This window comes from Nerophis ophidion, linkage group LG04 (genome assembly GCF_033978795.1).
Source record: "Nerophis ophidion isolate RoL-2023_Sa linkage group LG04, RoL_Noph_v1.0, whole genome shotgun sequence".
NCBI lineage: Eukaryota > Metazoa > Chordata > Actinopteri > Syngnathiformes > Syngnathidae > Nerophis > Nerophis ophidion.
Window position 1 is genome coordinate 70,850,884 of NC_084614.1, and position 19,006 is coordinate 70,869,889.

Sequence of the window (19,006 nt, forward strand, 5' to 3'; positions counted from 1 at the left end):
CCCCCCCCATTTACTTCCGGGGTCATGATTAATACAGACGTTTTGTTAACGCTATATTATAAAAATATAACGCTATATTATAAAAATACAGACGTTTTGTTAACGCTATATTATAAAACAATTTAAAAAACAATTTACAAACACAAGCTATGGGATGACATAAGAGGAAACGTGACCCCGGAAGTAAATGCGTCATCCCATAGCTTGTGTTTGTAAATAGTTTTAAAAAAATTTTTATAATATAGCGTTAGCAAAACGTCTGTATTTTTATAATATAGCGTTATATTTTTATAATATAGCGTCAACAAAACGTCTGTAGTAATCATGACCCCGGAAGTAAATGGGGGGGGGGAAGAAATTTGGCGTGACAGCTCCTCACACATTCACATTGTTTTTAATGGGAGCCTCCAACAAAAAGTGCTATTCGGACCGAGAAAACGACAATTTTCCCCATTAATTTGAGCGAGGATGAAAGATTCGTGTTTGAGGATATTGATAGCGACGGACTAGAAAAAAGTAAAAAAAAACAAAAAAAAAACGCGATTACATTGGGACGGATTCCGATGTTTTTAGACACATTTACTAGGTTAATTCTGGGAAATCCTTTGTCTTTCTATTGTGTTGCTAGTGTTTTAGTGAGTTAAATAGTACCTGATAGTCGGAAGGGTGTCTCCACGGGTGTCTTGACGCGCAGTCTCTCAGGGGAGTCGACGGAAGCTTTATGGACGGCACATATGCGGTCCTCTCCAAGGTTTCTCATAGTCATCATTGTCACTGTTACCGACGTCCCACTGGGGTGAGCTTTCCTTGCCCTTATGTGGGCTCTACCAAGGATGTCGTTGTGGTTTGTGCAGCCCTTTGAGACACTAGTGATTTAGGGTTATATAAATAAACATTGATTGATTGATAAGTTTATGTAATTTATTTTAAAAAATCAGTAAAGAAAAAAAGCATTGCATAATTTACTTTTCGGTAATCAAGACTGAAGCAGCCAATGTATGGAGGTTGATATGTGTCTTCATTACAAAAGCCTTTTTTTTTTTTTTACACTGAGTTTATGTCATTGAATTGTTACATCAAAGTATGCCGATGATTTCAAATTTAAATAAAAAAAAATCAAATTTTAAAATGTGTGTGTTTAAAATACAGTTTGGTAAAATACTGTTAAAATGAAGTGTAAAAAAATAATTTTATATAAATTAAATACAGAAAACTCAGTGTAGGGAGTGCAAAAATATTCAATGCTTCATAACTCAAGACTCACTTTTGATAAATTAAGACTGAAGCAGCTAATTTATGGAGGTGAATATGCGTCTTTGTTATGAAAGAGGGTTTTTTTTTGGACACTGAGTTAATGGAATACATTTTTTTACATCAAGGTATGCTGATAATTTCAAATTAGAATTTAATAACAATTATCATTTTAAATTAAAATTTTAATTAAAAAAATGTGTGTGTGTTTAAAATACAGTTTGTTAAAATACATGGTTTGAAATTTAGTGTAATTGAAAAAAAAAAAAAATTAAGTGCATAAAATTCAGTTTATAAAAATTGAGTGCAGAAATAATCAATGCTTCAGAACTCAAGACTAACTTTTGATGAATTAAGACTGAAGCAGCTAATTTATGGAGGTGAATATGTGTCTTTATTACGAAAGAGTTTTTTTGGACACTGAGTTAATGTAATTGAATATTTTTTACATCAAAGTATAATGATAATTTCAAATTTGAATTTAAAAAAATCTAATTTTAACATGTGTGTGTTTTAAATACAGTGTGTTAAAATAATGTTAAAATTTAGTGTGAAAAATTTATTTTATAAAAATGAACTGCAGAAAATTCAGTGTATAAAAATTGAGTGCAGAAATATTTAACGCTTCAGAACTCAAGACTCACGTTTGAAGAATTAAGACTGAAGCAAATTCAAACCTGTCCAAGAACCAGCCAATTGGCTTCAGTCTTAATTTACTGGAAGTGGTGAATGTGTCGAACACTAATCAGAGGCAGATGAAACCAATTAGTACCCATGGTAACCAAAAACAAACCCAAAAGTGCACAAAACAGGAACTAAGGAAACTAACAGAACATAACTAAACAAAACATGATCCGGCCAAGGATCATGACAAATAAAATATAATCATACATCAGTATATATTATATACTGTATATATAATATGTAAACATTACATACGTCTTATATTTATATTGGTAGTATGGTACATTTTTAGTCTACTTTATACCTGCAATGTGCTTTCCATCCTTACCCTATCCATCCTTTGTAACTGAGATACTGTGTGGAACAATTTCCCTTGTGGATCAATAAAGTTTGTCCTAGTCTAAGTAAGTCTAAGTCTCTTAGGTCTGTCTGAGGAACTCAGAAGATTTTTTAACCAATACAACATCCCAGTAAAGTAGCCTTTTTAGTCTACTTTATACCTGCTTTATCATTTCCATCCTTACCCTTTCCATCTCTTGTAACTGAGCTACCGTGTGGAACAATTTCCCTTGCGAATCAATAACCTTTGTCTAAGTCTTAGTACGTCTAAGTCTATCAGGTCTGTCTGAGAAACTCAGAAGATTTTTTAACCAATACAACATCCCAGTAAAGTAGACATTTTTAGTCTACTTTATACCTGCATTGTCCTTTCCACCCTTACCCTTTCCATCCTTTGCAACTGAGCTACCGTGTGGAATAATTTCCCTTGTGGATCAATAACGTTTGTCTAAGTCTTAGTAAGTCTAAGTCTATCAGGTCTGTCTGAGAAACTCAGAAGAATTTTCAACCAATACAGCATCCCAGTAGGGTAGACATTTTTAGTCTACTTTATACCTGGATTATCTTTTCCATCCTTACCCTTTTCATTTCTTGTAACTGAGCTACCGTGTGGAACAATTTCCCTTGCGAATTAATAACCTTTGTCCAAGTCTTAGTAAGTCTAAGTCTATCAGGTCCGTCTGGGAAACTCAGAAGATTTTTTAACCAATACAACATCCCAGTAAAGTAGACATTTTTAGTCTAGTTTATACCTGCATTATCCTTTCCATCCTTACCCTTTCCATCCTTACCCTTTCCATCCTTTGCAACTCAATCAATCAATCAATCAATGTTTACTTATATAGCCCTAAATCACTAGTGTCTCAAAGGGCTGCACAAACCACTACGACATCCTCGGTAGGCCCACATAAGGGCAAGGAAAACTCACACCCAGTGGGACGTCGGTGACAATGATGACTATGAGAACCTTGGAGAGGAGGAAAGCAATGGATGTCGAGCGGGTCTAACATGATACTGTGAAAGTTCAATCCATAATGGATCCAACACAGTCGCGAGAGTCCAGTCCAAAGCGGATACAACACAGCAGCGAGAGTCCCGTTCACAGCGGAGCCAGCAGGAAACCATCCCAAGCGGAGGCGGATCAGCAGCGCAGAGATGTCCCCAGCCGATACACAGGCAAGCAGTAGATGGCCACCGGATCAGACCGGACCCCCTCCACAAGGGAGAGTGGGACATAGAAGAAAAAGAAAATAAACGGCAGATCAACTGGTCTAAAAAGGGAGTCTATTTAAAGGCTAGAGTATACAAATGAGTTTTAAGGTGAGACTTAAATGCTTCTACTGAGGTGGCATCTCGAACTGTTACCGGGAGGGCATTCCAGAGTACTGGAGCCCGAACGGAAAACGCTCTATAGCCCGCAGACTTTTTTTGGGCTTTGGGAATCACTAATAAGCCGGAGTCCTTTGAACGCAGATTTCTTGCCGGGACATATGGTACAATACAATCGGCAAGATAGGATGGAGCTAGACCGTGTAGTATTTTATACGTAAGTAGTAAAACCTTAAAGTCACATCTTAAGTGCAGAGGAAGCCAGTGCAGGTGAGCCAGTACAGGCGTAATGTGATCAAACTTTCTTGTTCTTGTCAAAAGTCTAGCAGCCGCATTTTGTACCAACTGTAATCTTTTAATGCTAGACATGGGGAGACCCGAAAATAATACGTTACAGTAGTCGAGACGAGACGTAACAAACGCATGGATAATGATCTCAGTGTCTTTAGTGGACAGAATGGAGCGAATTTTAGCGATATTACGGAGATGAAAGAAGGCCGTTTTAGTAACGCTTTTAATGTGTGACTCAAAGGAGAGAGTTGGGTCGAAGATAATACCCAGATTCTTTACCGTGTCGCCTTGTTTAATTGTTTGGTTGTCAAATGTTAGAGTTGTATTATTAAATAGAGTTCGGTGTCTAGCAGGACCGATAATCAGCATTTCCGTTTTTTTGGCGTTGAGTTGCAAAAAGTTAGCGGACATCCATTGTTTAATTTCATTAAGACACGCCTCCAGCTGACTACAATCCGGCGTGTTGGTCAGCTTTAGGGGCATGTAGAGTTTGGTGTCATCAGCATAACAGTGAAAGCTAACACCGTATTTGCGTATGATGTCACCTAGCGGCAGCATGTAGATGCTGAAGAGTTCAGGGCCAAGGACCGAACCCTGGGGAACTCCACACGTTACCTTAACGTAGTCCGAGGTCACATTGTTATGGGAGACGCACTGCATCCTATCAGTAAGATAAGAGTTAAACCAAGACAGGGCTAAGTCTGACATACCAATTCGTGTTTTGATACGTTCTAATAAAATATTATGATCGACGGTATCGAAAGCAGCGCTAAGATCGAGGAGCAGCAACATAGATGACGCATCAGAATCCATCGTTAGCAATAGATCATTAGTCATTTTTGCGAGGGCTGTCTCCGTGGAGTGATTTGCCCTGAAACCGGATTAAAAGGTTTCACATAGATTGTTAGACGCTAAGTGTTCATTTAGCTGCTCCGCAACAATTTTTTTGAGGATTTTTGAAATAAAGGGAAGGTGAGACACCGGTCGGTAGTTTACCATGAGGTCAGGATCGAGGTTAGGCCTTTAAAGAAGAGGATGAATAACCGCTTTTTTGAATGCTAGGGGAACAGTGCCCAAGGAAAGTGATACGTTTATAATATTTAGCACTGATGGACCTAATAATACAAAGAGCTCCTTGATCAGTTTCCCAGGAAGAGGGTCAAGTAAACATGTTGTTTGTTTTATTCCATTTACACGTTGTAACAATTCCTCTAATGTTATTTCCTCAAAACGAGAGAAATTATTTTGGAGGGCAGTATCCGCCGTATATACAATCGTGTCAGTGTTAATAGAACCCAGTTGTAGCTTGGACGCATTGTCTTTAATCTCCTTTCTAATACGTTGAATTTTCTTATTAAAGAATTGCATAAAGTCATCAGTTGAGTGGGAGGAGCTACTGGAAGGGGTCCCTTGTTGGGTTAGCGATGCTACCGTACTAAACAAAAATTTAGGATCGTTTTTATTACGGTGGATGAGATTTGAGTAATATTTAGCTTTAGCTAAGGTAAGCATGCGTTTATAAGTTATTAAACTATCACTCTATGCTTGATGGTGCAACTCAAGTTTAGTCGTGCGCCATTTGCGTTCCAGCTTTCTACATAATAATTTCTGAGCTCTAGTTTCTTCTGTAAACCACGGGGTGCGCTTTTTTGAAGCCTTTTTTAACTTTAGCGGTGCTATGTTATCAATGGTTTCGCGCAGGGCGTCGTTAAAGTTGTTAGTGAGGTTATCAATAGAGCCCACATATTTTGGGAATGGTGCCATTATCGAGGGCAGTAGGTCAGCAAGAGTTGTCGTTGTGGCCGTATTAATGTTGCGGTTGCTATAGCAGTTATTATTATTATTAGTTTGACGAACATGCGTCTGAACCTCGAATTTTATAAGGTAATGATCGGACAATACTTTAGTATACGGGAGTATTGTAACTTTGGAAACGGTGATACCCCTGACGAGCACTAGGTCTATCGTATTACCGTTGCGATGCGTGGGTTCATTTATTATTTGTGTGAGACCACAGCTATCAATTATAGTCTGGAGCGCTACGCACGATGGGTCCGATGGGGTATTCATATGGATATTAAAGTCCCCCATTATGATTATATTATCGGCGTGTGTCACTAGATCAGCAACGAACTCTGAGAATTCATTGATAAAGTCCGAACAGGGCCCTGGGGGGCGGTAGATAAAAGCCAGGTGTAGAGGCAGCGGTGTGACAGACCTCATAGTAAACACCTCAAACGATTTATATTTATTATTTATGTTAGGACTAAGGTTAAAGTTTTTGTTGTATATTAGTGCGACCCCCCCCACCCCTTTTAAGCGGACGGGCAATATGCGCATGTGTAAAGTTAGGAGGACATGCCTCATTTAGCGCAAATAAGTCGTTTGGTTTAAGCCAGGTTTCGCTGAGACCGATGACGTTAAGATTGTTGTCTCTGATAATATCATTAACTAACAACGTTTTGGGAGACAATGATCTTATGTTTAAAAAACCTATATTATAGGTAGTGGGCTGTTTTAGGGAATTTTTGATCAAATTATCCGAAATAGCAATATTAATAATGTTGTGTTTATTATGCCCAGTGCATTTAGTATAATTACGACCATATCTAGGAATTGATACGACGGGAATTTTCCGATTGTTTGATTGTTGCTTTGATAAACTGCACGCATCATGGTTAGCCACCTCAGTAACGGGGATTTTCCGATTTTTTGTTTGTTGCTTTGAGCTACCGTGTGGAATAATTTCCCTTGTGGATCAATAACGTTTGTCTAAATCTTAGTAAGTCTAAGTCTATCAGGTCTGTCTGAGAAACTCAGAAGAATTTTCAATCAATACAGCATCCCAGTAGGGTAGACATTTTTAGTCTACTTTATACCTGGATTATCTTTTCCATCCTTACCCTTTCCATTTCTTGTAACTGAGCTACCGTGTGGAACAATTTCCCTTGCGAATCAATAACCTTTGTCTAAGTCTTAGTAAGTCTAAGTCTATCAGGTCTGTCTGAGAAACTCAGAAGATTTTTTAACCAATACAACATCCCAGTAAAGTAGACATTTTTAGTCTACTTTATACTTGCATTATCCTTTCCATCCTTACCCTTTCCATCCTTTGCAACTGAGCTACCGTGTGGAATAATTTCCCTTGTGGATCAATAACGTTTGTCTAAATCTTAGTAAGTCGACCTCTATCAGGTCTGTCTGAGAAACCCAGAAGAATTTTCAACCAATACAGCATCACAGTAGGGTAGACCTTTTTAGTCTACTTTATACCTGGATTATCTTTTCCATCCTTACCCTTTCCATTTCTTGTAACTGAGCTACCGTGTGGAACAATTTCCCTTGCGAATCAATAACCTTTGTCTAAGTCTTAGTAAGTCTAAGTCTATCAGGTCTGTCTGAGAAACTCAGAAGAATTTTCAACCAATACAGCATCCCAGTAAAGTAGACATTTTTAGTCTACTTTATACCAGCATTGTCCTTTCCATTACTTACCCTTTCCATCCTTTGGAACTGAGCTACCGTGTGGAACAATTTCCCTTGTGGATCAATAACGTTTGTCTAAATCTTAGTAAGTCTAAGTCTATCATGTCTGTCTGAGAAACTCAGAAGAATTTTCAACCAATACAGCATCCCAGTAAAGTAGACATTTTTAGTCTACTTTATACCTGCATTGTCCTTTCCATTACTTACCCTTTCCATCCTTTGGAACTGAGCTACCATGTGGAACAATTTCCCTTGTGGATCAATAACGTTTGTCTAAGTCTTAGTAAGTCGACGTCTATCAGGTCTGTCTGAGAAACTCAGAAGAATTTTTAACCAATACAACATCCCAGTAAAGAAGACATTTTTAGTCTACTTTATACCTGCATTGTCCTTTCCATTACTTACACTTTCCATCCTTTGGAACTGAGCTACCGTGTGGAACAATTTCCCTTGTGGATCAATAACGTTTGTCTAAGTCTTAGTAAGTCGAAGTTTATCAGGTCTGTCTGAAAAACTCAGAAGAATTTTCAACCAATATAAACATCCCAGTAAAGTAGACATTTTTAGTCTACTTTATACCTGGATTATCCTTTCCATCCTTTGTAATTGAGCTACCCTGTGGAACAATTTACCTTGTGGATCAATAACTTTCGTCTAAGTCTTAGTAAGTCAAAGTCTATCAGGTCTGTCTGAGGAACTCAGAATATTTTTTAACCAACACAACATCCATGTACACTTCAAACCAGGCAACACCCAGAGACAGAGACCGATGCATCCTAAAGACCGGACACCCTACAACCACAAAAATAATCTGGTGTATGCTATCCAGTGTAATGATGAATGCACTGATTGGCATACTGGGGGAAACAAAACAACCACTAAGTCGACACATGGCGCCTCAGAGAGAAACAGCACACCTTTGACAACAAAAATGTAGAGATTCTGGACAGGGAGTACAGATGATTAGAGATAGTAGTGAGGGAAGCCATCTCTGTCAAGGTTGAAAAAATATCCCTGAACAGAGGTGGTATCCCACATACAACACAGTCATTTCAACCATTCCTAAAAGCCTCTGCAATTTAGCCTCCAACAAATAACATGAGTTGGAAACATTCTGGTCGTAGAGGGTGACCAGAATGACATCTGCCATTTCTTTACAACTGAATGGAATGCTAACGTGGGGGATTCCGACTATTTTGGACTGATAGTAGCCGATCCACAGCCATTGTTCTGCCACAATGCGAATGAGGGGAATTTACACTTCAAAGACATCCGTTGGCTTTGACAGTTAGGAATGCTTGTTTGCATCGAAACAGTTTTTCTCAACACAATAGGGCAAAACCATCCTTGCCCAGGCACACCCTCCTGGTGTTTGGGGTTTTGGCCCCAGGCGCTGGACTAGATCTGACCAATCTAAATCTACGAGCACGAACTGATGAAGCCTACTTGGATTAACTGGGAGATACGTCTTCCAAGACAAACCAAACAGTCCAGTTGCGAACGATTGAACGCCCTGAGATGAATGAGAACATTCATAGACAATAAAAAAAAAGGTTAATAAAGGTTTATCGTTATAACGAAACTTTTTGGGACACTGAATTTATTGTTCGAATATGTGTTCGAATTGTTTTACATCAAACTTTGCCGACAATTTCGTTGAATAAAAATGTATGTTTTGTGTAGAAATACAGTGTAAAAAAATGTTTCAAAAAATTACCGTGCAAAAATATTTGTTGCTTTAAAACGTTCAGTGAATTGAGACAAAGGCGCTTCATCGGATGGTTCGAAAAACGGATCGGTTGTTTCGGTCCTAATTCACCGGAAGTGAGTCTTGAGTTTTGAGGCAATGAATACCCCGCCTTCCGCCCGATTGTAGCTGAGATAGGCGCCAGCGCCCCCCGCGACCCCGAAAGGGAATAAGCGGTAGAAAATGGATGGATGGATGAATATTATTGTACTCAATTCAGTTTTTTTTACTGTGATTTTTTTTAACAATAATTATTTCACACTAGGGGCTTCACGGTGGGAGAGGGGTTAGTGCGTCTGCCTCACAATACGAAGGTCCTGCAGTCTTGGGTTCAAGTCCAGGCTCGGGATCTTTCTGTGTGGAGTTTGCATGTTCTCCCCGTGAATGCGTGGGTTCCCTCCGGGTACTCCGGCTTCTTCCCACTTCCAAAAACATGCACCTGGGGATAGGTTGATTGGCAACACTAAATTGGCCCTAGTGTGTGAATGTGAGTGTGAATGTTGTCTGTCTATCTGTGTTGGCCCTGCGATGAGGTGGCGACTTGTCCAGGGTGTACCCCGCCTTCCGCCAGATTGTAGCTGAGATAGGCGCCAGCGCCCCCCGCGACCCCAAAAGGGAATAAGCGGTAGAAAATGGATGGATGGATGGATATTTCACACTAAATCTTTACAATATATTATGCATTATATTTTTATTTCATGAAATGGTCAGCGTAAAATTATGTAAAAAAAAAAAAAACGCAACTTAAAAATATTCAAATACATAAATTCAGTGTCCCAAAATAAGCTTTCGTAATAAAAACCTCCATAATCAGCCTTTTCAAGTGTCTGTTGTTCAGAGTTGGTGAGGGTATTTAATGATCATAAAATTAGTGAAGTGCAGTATAAGAAGGGGTCCCCAACCACAGGGTCGCAGACTGGTCCCGGTCCATGGGTGAGGCCGAAGCTGGCATCAAAAAGTTTTTCAGACCCCCCCCCCAAAAAAATCAAGTCACACACCTGTTGTCGAATTGTTTTTTTTCAATGTATTTATTTGTAAATAGCTATGTTGTAATACATGTAAATGTGTATCCTATTTGGAAATAATTACCATCCATTTTGTAAACCACTGAAGCCTGAATTATGCTCCAGGAATGAAGATAACAGGTGAGGTGAAAAAAAAGCTAAGATTCAAAAATAAAAGTTATAGCACACTATTACTTTCTACTCTTGAGTTCCTATCAATGTTATGAGTTTTTGTGTTGAGTGGTTTCATTTCTTATTTTTCCTTTTTTCTTTATTACGGGGGGGCTCCATGTCGATCTAATAAATTCACATATCGGTCTATATCTTTATATTTTAGGCTTTACACCCCCCCACCCCCTCCCTTTTTTAATGTAGGCTAAAAAACTAACATGCATTATTGCTGTGTAATGAAATGATAATTTCTATTAGTGTGCAGGTGTACCCAATAAAGTGTCCCATGAGGTAAAACTATTCAACCTGAAGGGCAGTACTGCCTCGACTTGGCCAGTCGGTGGCAATGTGCACCGACTCATACGATCATGTATTTTTTATATACCGTATTTCCTTGAATTAGCGCCAGGGCGGTAATTAATTTAAAAGCTCTTCTCACTCCAGCGCTCACCAAAGGCATGCGGTAAATTTAGGCATGCGCTAATTAATTTCAAACCTCTTCTCACTCCGGCGCTTACCAAAGGCATGCGGTAAATTTAGGCCTGCACTTATAAATTTGAGTGTGATGTAAGGATACCATCATGAAAAGCATGTTTAATAAAAAAAAAAAAACGTTATTATGTAGCATAAAAAATGCAGATGGCCTTAAAACGCCACAACACTCAGTCACCGTATGTAAGTACCCAAAATAGGGACTCAACGTAAATATAAATTCAATCGGATCAGAAACAATGGAGGAAACAGGATTAAAACCCGATGCTAACCGGCCATAGAAAATACATGGGTACGGCTAGTAGCTACTATTAGCAAACAAATTCACTTACCAACTCGGCTTAATATCTTAACATCGCCATGGGCACCTATTAGTTTACAATTAGATGTAAAATGTTGGACGGTTGTTTTTACAATATGCAAGCAAACCACAACTTTAAAACATACCGGCTTCAGATGTCCCCAGGTTTAGCTAGCGCACCTGGCAGCCATCTTGGAACGCTGGATTATATAGAGCGCGATAGGCTGCAGCGGGTCACGTGAGCGCCTGTGTTATGCTGGTGAGATTAGACGTGGAAACGGCGCAGGTAATATGAGGGCATGCCATGAGAGGAAATATGGCTTATTTCCCAGCTGTGTTACACACTTGTGACGTGACGAGTTTGACCCGGCGGTAAAATGAGGCATATGCTAATTATTCTGCGAAACGAGTTTGACCCGGCGGTAAAACGAGTCATGCAGATAGTATATACCCGGCGGCAATTCAAGGAAATACGGTGTGTGTTTGTGTATGTGTGTATATATATATATATATATATATATATATATATATATACATATATATATATATATACATACATATATATATATACATACATACACAGTATATGTATATTGATATATATACACACATACAGTATATATATATATGTTTTCTGCACTTAATTTATGTATATATATATATATGTATTTTATATTTATACGTATATGTATGTATATGTATGTGTATATATATCTATTTATATACACATTTATATATGTATATATGTGTGTGTATGTATATATATATATGTACACACACACACATATATATATATATATATATATATACACACATATACACAGTATACACACATACATAAATATAAACACATACATATATACATATACAAACATATACATATGTACTTATACACACCTATATACACATATATATATATATGTATACATATATACATACATACATATATTCATACATCTCTATATATACACATACATACATACATACATACATACATACATACATACATACATACATACATACATACATACATACATACATACATATATATATATATATATATATATATATATATATACACACACACGTATATATAGGGACGGCGTGACGCACTGAGAGAGTGGCCGTGCGCAACCCGAGGGTCCCCGGTTCAATCCCCACCTAGTACCAACCTCGTCACGTCCGTTGTGTCCTGAGCAAGACACTTCACCCTTGCTCCTGAACTGGTGCTGGTTAGCGCCTTGCTTGGCAGCTCCCTCCATCAGTGTGTGAATGTGTGTGTGAATGGGTAAATGTGGAAGTAGTGTCAAAGCGCGTTGAGTACCTTGAAGGTAGAAAAGCGCTATACAAGTACAACCCATTTATCATTATATATATATATATATATATATATATATATATATATATATATATATATACATACGTACGTCCGTGTGTGTGTTTATATATATATATATATATATATATATATATATATATATATATATATATATATATATATATATATACATACATACATACGTGCAATTACTTTCAATAGTGCAAACACTGCAAATTTGAAAGAGACACACACGGATCTCAATTCAAAATAAAAGATTGCTTATTCATGGTGATGGTTATATATTGTAGCAAAACAACAATATGCATCTTTGTGATGAAGATCTCTGATACAGAGTTACTCAAACGTCTTCAAGTGGTTGTACAGGGACTGGACATATGTAAACACACACATGGGGTCCGGCTTGTCTCCCATTTCCAGCATGTCGTCCACCTCGATCAGACGGAGACAGTCAGCTTGTTTCCTGACAGGAGGGATGATATATTTAAGGATACAATGTGCTTTAACCATTGGTTGCATTTTAAGGCTAATTGGAGGAAAATGGCCAGGATTTGTTGTTTTTCCATAAATAGTGCATTTATGATCGCACTATTAACCTTCAGGACCCATTGTGTCCCATTGACTCTCATTGTAATCACATTTTTTAGAATAAACTCATTGCTCAAGTTAGGTCTGATGTCGTGGAAAAAATATGATGTATTAGATTTGATTTTTGCTTTTCAAAATAAGTGTTGCCAGAGTAGTCCTCCAAAGTATTCCACTTTGGACCTAATCTATTGAAAATATTGCAAAATGAACAGTTTTATATACAAAATTGGCATAAAAACATATCAATAAACGATACAATATCAAATTTTTTATTATCTTAATTCAAACAATAGTTATGACAATAATAATAGTAGCTATATTATTAACAATTGTACAAGTAAGGATAATACAAATTTAATATACGTTATTACATCAATAGTGTGTTCAAGTTTGTATTTTTAAAGATTTGATATAGTGAAATTGTTTTTACTATACTTTTTCAATCATAAGTTAATGAGAGGGAACATTTTAAGACCTAAAAAAAGTTTCACTTTGCACCTTAATATTTGTAAAATATTGCATGTTTTGTGTTTTCCTTTTAATACAATCAGAAACTTTCAAGACAAAATGGGCATAAAAACAAATAATCATAAACAATATAATAATTTCAACTATAATACTTCTAAGGACAATAGTAAGGACAGTAACAATAATAATAATGATCATAAAATCTAGATATAATAAATTATTGTATCAATAGTTTGTTTGATTTTATTTGTTTAAAAATGTGATATGATTATATATATATTTTTTATTTTTTATTTTTATCATACACTTATGAGAGGCACAGTTTAGCACCTGAGGGTAAAAAGTAAACAGTAATCCTCCCAAATATTCCACTTTACACCTTACTGTAATCTTTGGAAGCTATTGCATTTATTTTTTACTTTTTAATTTTTGATTAATAGAATAAGAAGTTTTAATGATAAGATGGGAACAAAAAGAAATAATAAACAATATAACATTAAACTACCCCTTTTACATAGACAATAATAATAACAATTATCATAAAATTTAAATACATATTAATAGTACGTCCAAGTAAATTTTTTTACAGATTTGATATTGATAATTTTTTTTTAAATGTATTTTTTTAATTATTCGTGAATGAGATGGACTATTTTAGGACCCGAGTGTAAAAAGTAAACAGACTAATACTCCCAAATGTTCCACTTTTCAACAGAGTCTTTGGAAACTTTTGCAAATTTCAGATTTTTCCTAATCATATAATGATTAGTTTTTATGACAGAATGGACACAAAACAAACAATAATAAACAATATAATATCAAATCCTAAAAAAAATAAAATAATGATCATTAAATTGAAATATTTTACAATTTCATAGAAATGGTTAGTTTGTTTGTAAGACTATAGTGAAATTGACACAAATAAACGGTATATGTTTTCATTCATTATACTTCAATGCGAGGGACCATCTTAGGACCTGAGGTTTTAAAATGAACTTTATTCTTGCAGGGCTCGATTCCACTTACTCCGCTATAGTGAAGGCCGTTTGCAAGTTCTGCTTGCGGTTGGCGGGCTGTAACGTGTTGTAGTCAAACTCCAGAGGGAAGAAGGAGTGAACCAGAGCACAGAAAGCCATTCCGTCGCTCCAGCTGGAGGAGAAATTCTGGATGTCGATGTTCTGCAGAGGAATATTTGAGTGCATTACTTTTTTTTATGGACTTTTCTCCCAACCATAGACTCGGTTTACTCTTTTTGTCAGAGCTAAACCTGTAATATAACTGAAGCTAGCCCTACTGGCTTAAAAAAAAAATATGTTTGTCTTTATATTTCTCAGGCTGCTGCACTTCCCGTGAAGTCTAGTAAGCTATTTTAATAATCATTATTCATATTTGTGGTATATAATAAATATAAATAAATTCCAATAGAAAACATACTTTGTGCATGAACAAAGTATCGGTCAAAAGTTCAGACACATTCTAACTGAATGGTACAAAACCCAAAAACCAGTGAAGTTGGCACGTTGTGTAATTCGTAAATAAAAACAGAATAAAATGATTTTGCAAAACCTTTTCAACTTATATTCAATTGAATAGACTGCAAGTACAAGATATTTAATGTTAAATTGAGAAACCAAATTCTTTTTTTTTTTGCAAATAATCAATAACGACGAATTTAATGGCAGTAACACACTGCAAAAAAGTCGGCATAGGGGCATTTTTACCACTGTTTTACATGGCCTTTCCTTATAACAACACTCAGTAAACGTTTGGGAACTGAGAATACCAATTTTTGAAGCTTTTCGGGTGGAATTCTTTCCAATTCTTGCTTGATGTACAGTTTAAGTTGTTCAACAGTCTGGGAGTCTCGGTTGTGGTATTTTAGGCTTCATAATGCGCTACACATTTTCAATGGGAGACAGGTCTGGACGACAGGCAGGCCAGTCTAGTACCAGCACTCTTTTACTATGAAGCCACGCAGTTGTTACACGTGGCTTGGCATTGTTTTGCTGAAATAAGCAGGGGCGTCCATGATAACGTCGCTTGGATGGCAACATATGTTGCTCCAAAACCTGTATGAAGGCATGGGTGCCTTCACAGATGTGTAAGTTACCCATACCTTGGGCACTAATGCACCCCCATACCATCACAGATGCTGACTTTTCAACTTTTGCGCGTATAACAATCCGAATGGTTCTTTTCCTCTTTGGTCCAGAGGACACCACGTCCATATTTTCCAAAAACAGTTTGAAACATGCACTCATCAGACCACAGAACACCTTTCCAATTTGCATTAGTCCATCTTAGATGAGTTGAGGCCCAGCAAAGCCAGTGGCGTTTCTGGGTGTTGTTGATAAAAGGCTTTCGCTTTGCATAGTAGAGTTTTAACTTGCACTTACAGATGTAGCGACCAACTGTAGTTGCTGACGGGGGTTTTCTGAAGTGTTCCTGAGCTCATGTGGCGATATCCTTTACACACTGATGTTGTTTTTTTGCACATTACCGCCTGAGGGACTGAACGTCACGGGCCTTCAATGTTGGTTTTCAGCCTTGCGCTTATGTGCAGTGATTTCCCCAGATTCTCTGAAACTTTTGATGATATTACGGACCCTAGATGGTGAAATCCCTAAATTCCTTGCAATTGCTGGTTGAGAAATATTGTTCTTAAACATTTTGCTCAGGCATTTGTTCACAAAGTGGCGACCCACGCCCCATCCTTGTTTGTGAATGACTGAGCATTTCATGGAAGCTGCTTTTATACCTAATCATGGCACTAACCTGTTCCCAATTATCACCTGTGGGATGTTCCAAATAAGTGTTTGATGAGCATTCCTCAACTTTTCTCAGCCTTTTTTGACACTTTCTTGAAACATGTTGCAGGCATCAAAATCCAAATGAGCTAACATTTACAAAAAATAACAAAGTTTTCCAGTTCCAACGTTAAATATCTTGTCTTTGCAGTCTATTCAGTTGAATATGGGTTGAAAATCATTTGCAAATCATTGTATTCTTTTATTATGTATGGTTTACTTCACTGGTTTTGTGTTTTGTAGTAGTACTACTACTAATAATAATAATAACAATACTAATAAAGATCATTGTAAAATAACTGGTACAGTGCAGCCCCCATAGTGGCAGATTTCTTATCTCTGCCTGTAAAAACCTCAATAAGACCGATCACTGTTATGTATTTCAGCCAACTGCTTTGTACCTTGTATCCAATGGTTTTTGAGCGGCACCACTCCAGCAGGATCTGCTTAATACCACTAGCGCTGGAAACTCCAAAACTCTGGGATCGCTTCAGTTTGGGTTTGGAATCCTTCGGCCTATCGAATAAAAATACAACTTAGCGTCTGAGTGATAAGTTGTTTCTGGAAACCCTTCAAATGTACGAACTTTGTCGGCTCCGAGTTCATCCTCTCGAAGAGGGCGCGCTTGGCCTGAGCCCCGCTGGGGCGTGGAAGCGTGTGCGACTTCACTGGGTCTGGTTTGAAGTCGACGCTGGGCGGGTTAGCTTTCCTGAAAACGGAGACACGGAATATTGACCGCGATGCGAACAGGATGTAAACACGGGAGTCGCGGTCAACTTACTTGTTGTCGAAACCTGTTTTGACGATTGATTTAGAGGGCAGAAGTTTTTCTGTAAAGACACAATTATACATTTTACAGTTAAGAGTGTATACAAAGTCACAAATAATAAAGCAAATCATCAAAAAAAAAAAAAAATACCAAGCAGAAAATAGAGCAGTGGTTTGTTTAGCTGTATTTGCTAGCATGCTAACACCATTACTGTATAAAAAAAATACCTTAAATCTTTATAAATTAATAATATTAATTAAACAAATAACTAACTACAACAGGGAAATACAAAAATAAGAGTCAAATGTAGGAAAGCAAATATTGGCATTAGCTCTAAATAGCAGTTAGCAAAACTGTGGACTGTGCCTGGGCGAAAATATTGTGTCTTAGCTGTGTTTGTTAGCATGCTAAAACGGTTACCGTAGACAACAATGACCGTATGTCTTTATAAACTATTATACTAATTAACCAAATAGGTAATTAAAACAATTATTTGAGTGGGAAACAAAACTAAGTGTCAAAATTCAGAGCGTGAATATGAGCATTAGCCTTACATAGCACTAGACTTACCACCATGAATTGATTAACAAGGACCCCGACTTAAACAAGTTGAAAAACTTATCCGGGTGTTACCATTTAGTGGTCAATTGTACGGAATATGTACTGTACTGTGCAATCTAGTAATAAAAGTTTTAATTAATCAATCAATAGCACTAGCGTAACTATGAAATGTGCCTAGCAGAAAATAGAGTCGTGAAAATAGAGAAGTTTTTCTGTAAAGACGCAAGCATACATTTTATAGTTGAGTGTACAAAAAGTGACAAATAATAAGCAAATCATAAAAAACAAGAAAAAATACTAAGCAGAAACTAGTCGTGTTTTTTAGCTCTATTTGCTAGCCAGCTAACACCATTATTGTAGAAAAAAATACCTTAACTCTTTATAAACTAATAATATTATTTAAACAAATAACTAATTACAACAGGGAGAAACAAAAATAAGTATCAAATGTAGGAAAGCAAATAATGGCATTAGCTCTAAATAGCAGTTAGCATAACTGTGGACTGTGCCTGGGCGAAAATATTGTGTCTTAGCTGTGTTTGTTAGCATGCTAAAACGGTTACCGTAGACAACAATGACCGTATGTCTTTATAAACTATTATACTATTTAACCAAATAAGTAATTAAAAAAAATATTTGAGTGGGAAACAAAACTAAGTGTCAAAATTCTGAGCGTGAATATGAGCATTAGCCTTACATAGCACTAGACTTACCACCATGATATGATTAACGTGGACCCCGACTTAAACAAGTTGAAAAACTTATCTGGGTGTTACCATTTAGTGGTCAATTGTACGGAATATGTACTGTACTGTGCAATCTACTAATAAAAGTTTCAATTAATCAATCAATAGCACTAGCGTAACTATGGAATGTGCCTAGCAGAAAATAGAGTCGTGAAAATAGAGACGTTTTTCTGTAAAGACGCAAGCATACATTTTATAGTTGAGTGTACAAAAAGTGACAAATAATAAGCAAATCATTAAAAAAAAACAAAAATACCAATAAGAAAATAGTCGTGTTTTTTTAGCAGTATTTGCCAGCCAGCTAACACCGTTATTGTAGAAAAAAATACCTTAAATCTTTATAAACTAATAATATCAATTAAACGAATAACTAATTACAAAAGGGACAAACAAAAATAAGAGTCAAATGTAGGAAATCAAATGTAGGAAATAGCCCTAAATAGCAGTTAGCATAACTGTGGACTGTGCCAGGGCCGAAAATATTGTGTCTTAGCTGTAATTGTTAGCAGGCTAAAATGGTTACCTTAGACAACAATGAGCTTATGTCTTTATAAAATAATATACTAATTAACCAAATAAGTAATTAAAATAATTATTTAATCAGTACTTTGCTCCCCAAATCAACACCATTTA

The 19,006-nt window shown here is 36.7% G+C and overlaps 2 protein-coding genes across 3 annotated transcripts in view; one reads left to right on the forward strand and one right to left on the reverse strand.

Annotated features, from left to right (window-relative positions):
• The window catches only part of LOC133551824 (uncharacterized), a 502,474-nt gene that overhangs the window by 361,897 nt on the left and 121,571 nt on the right, over nucleotides 1-19,006 (forward strand). The window lies entirely within an intron of this gene.
• Nucleotides 12,674-19,006, reverse strand: part of LOC133551821 (smoothelin-like protein 2) — a 33,260-nt gene continuing 26,927 nt past the window's right edge. For both annotated transcript variants that reach the window (XM_061898937.1, XM_061898939.1), the window contains exons 9-13: nucleotides 17,079-17,127; nucleotides 16,884-17,006; nucleotides 16,699-16,813; nucleotides 14,517-14,668; nucleotides 12,674-12,897 (exon numbers count right to left, since the gene is read on the reverse strand). In XM_061898937.1, the coding sequence (XP_061754921.1) occupies nucleotides 12,771-12,897; nucleotides 14,517-14,668; nucleotides 16,699-16,813; nucleotides 16,884-17,006; nucleotides 17,079-17,127 (566 nt within the window). In that variant the 3' untranslated portion in view covers nucleotides 12,674-12,770. The remainder of the gene's footprint in view (nucleotides 12,898-14,516; nucleotides 14,669-16,698; nucleotides 16,814-16,883; nucleotides 17,007-17,078; nucleotides 17,128-19,006) is intronic.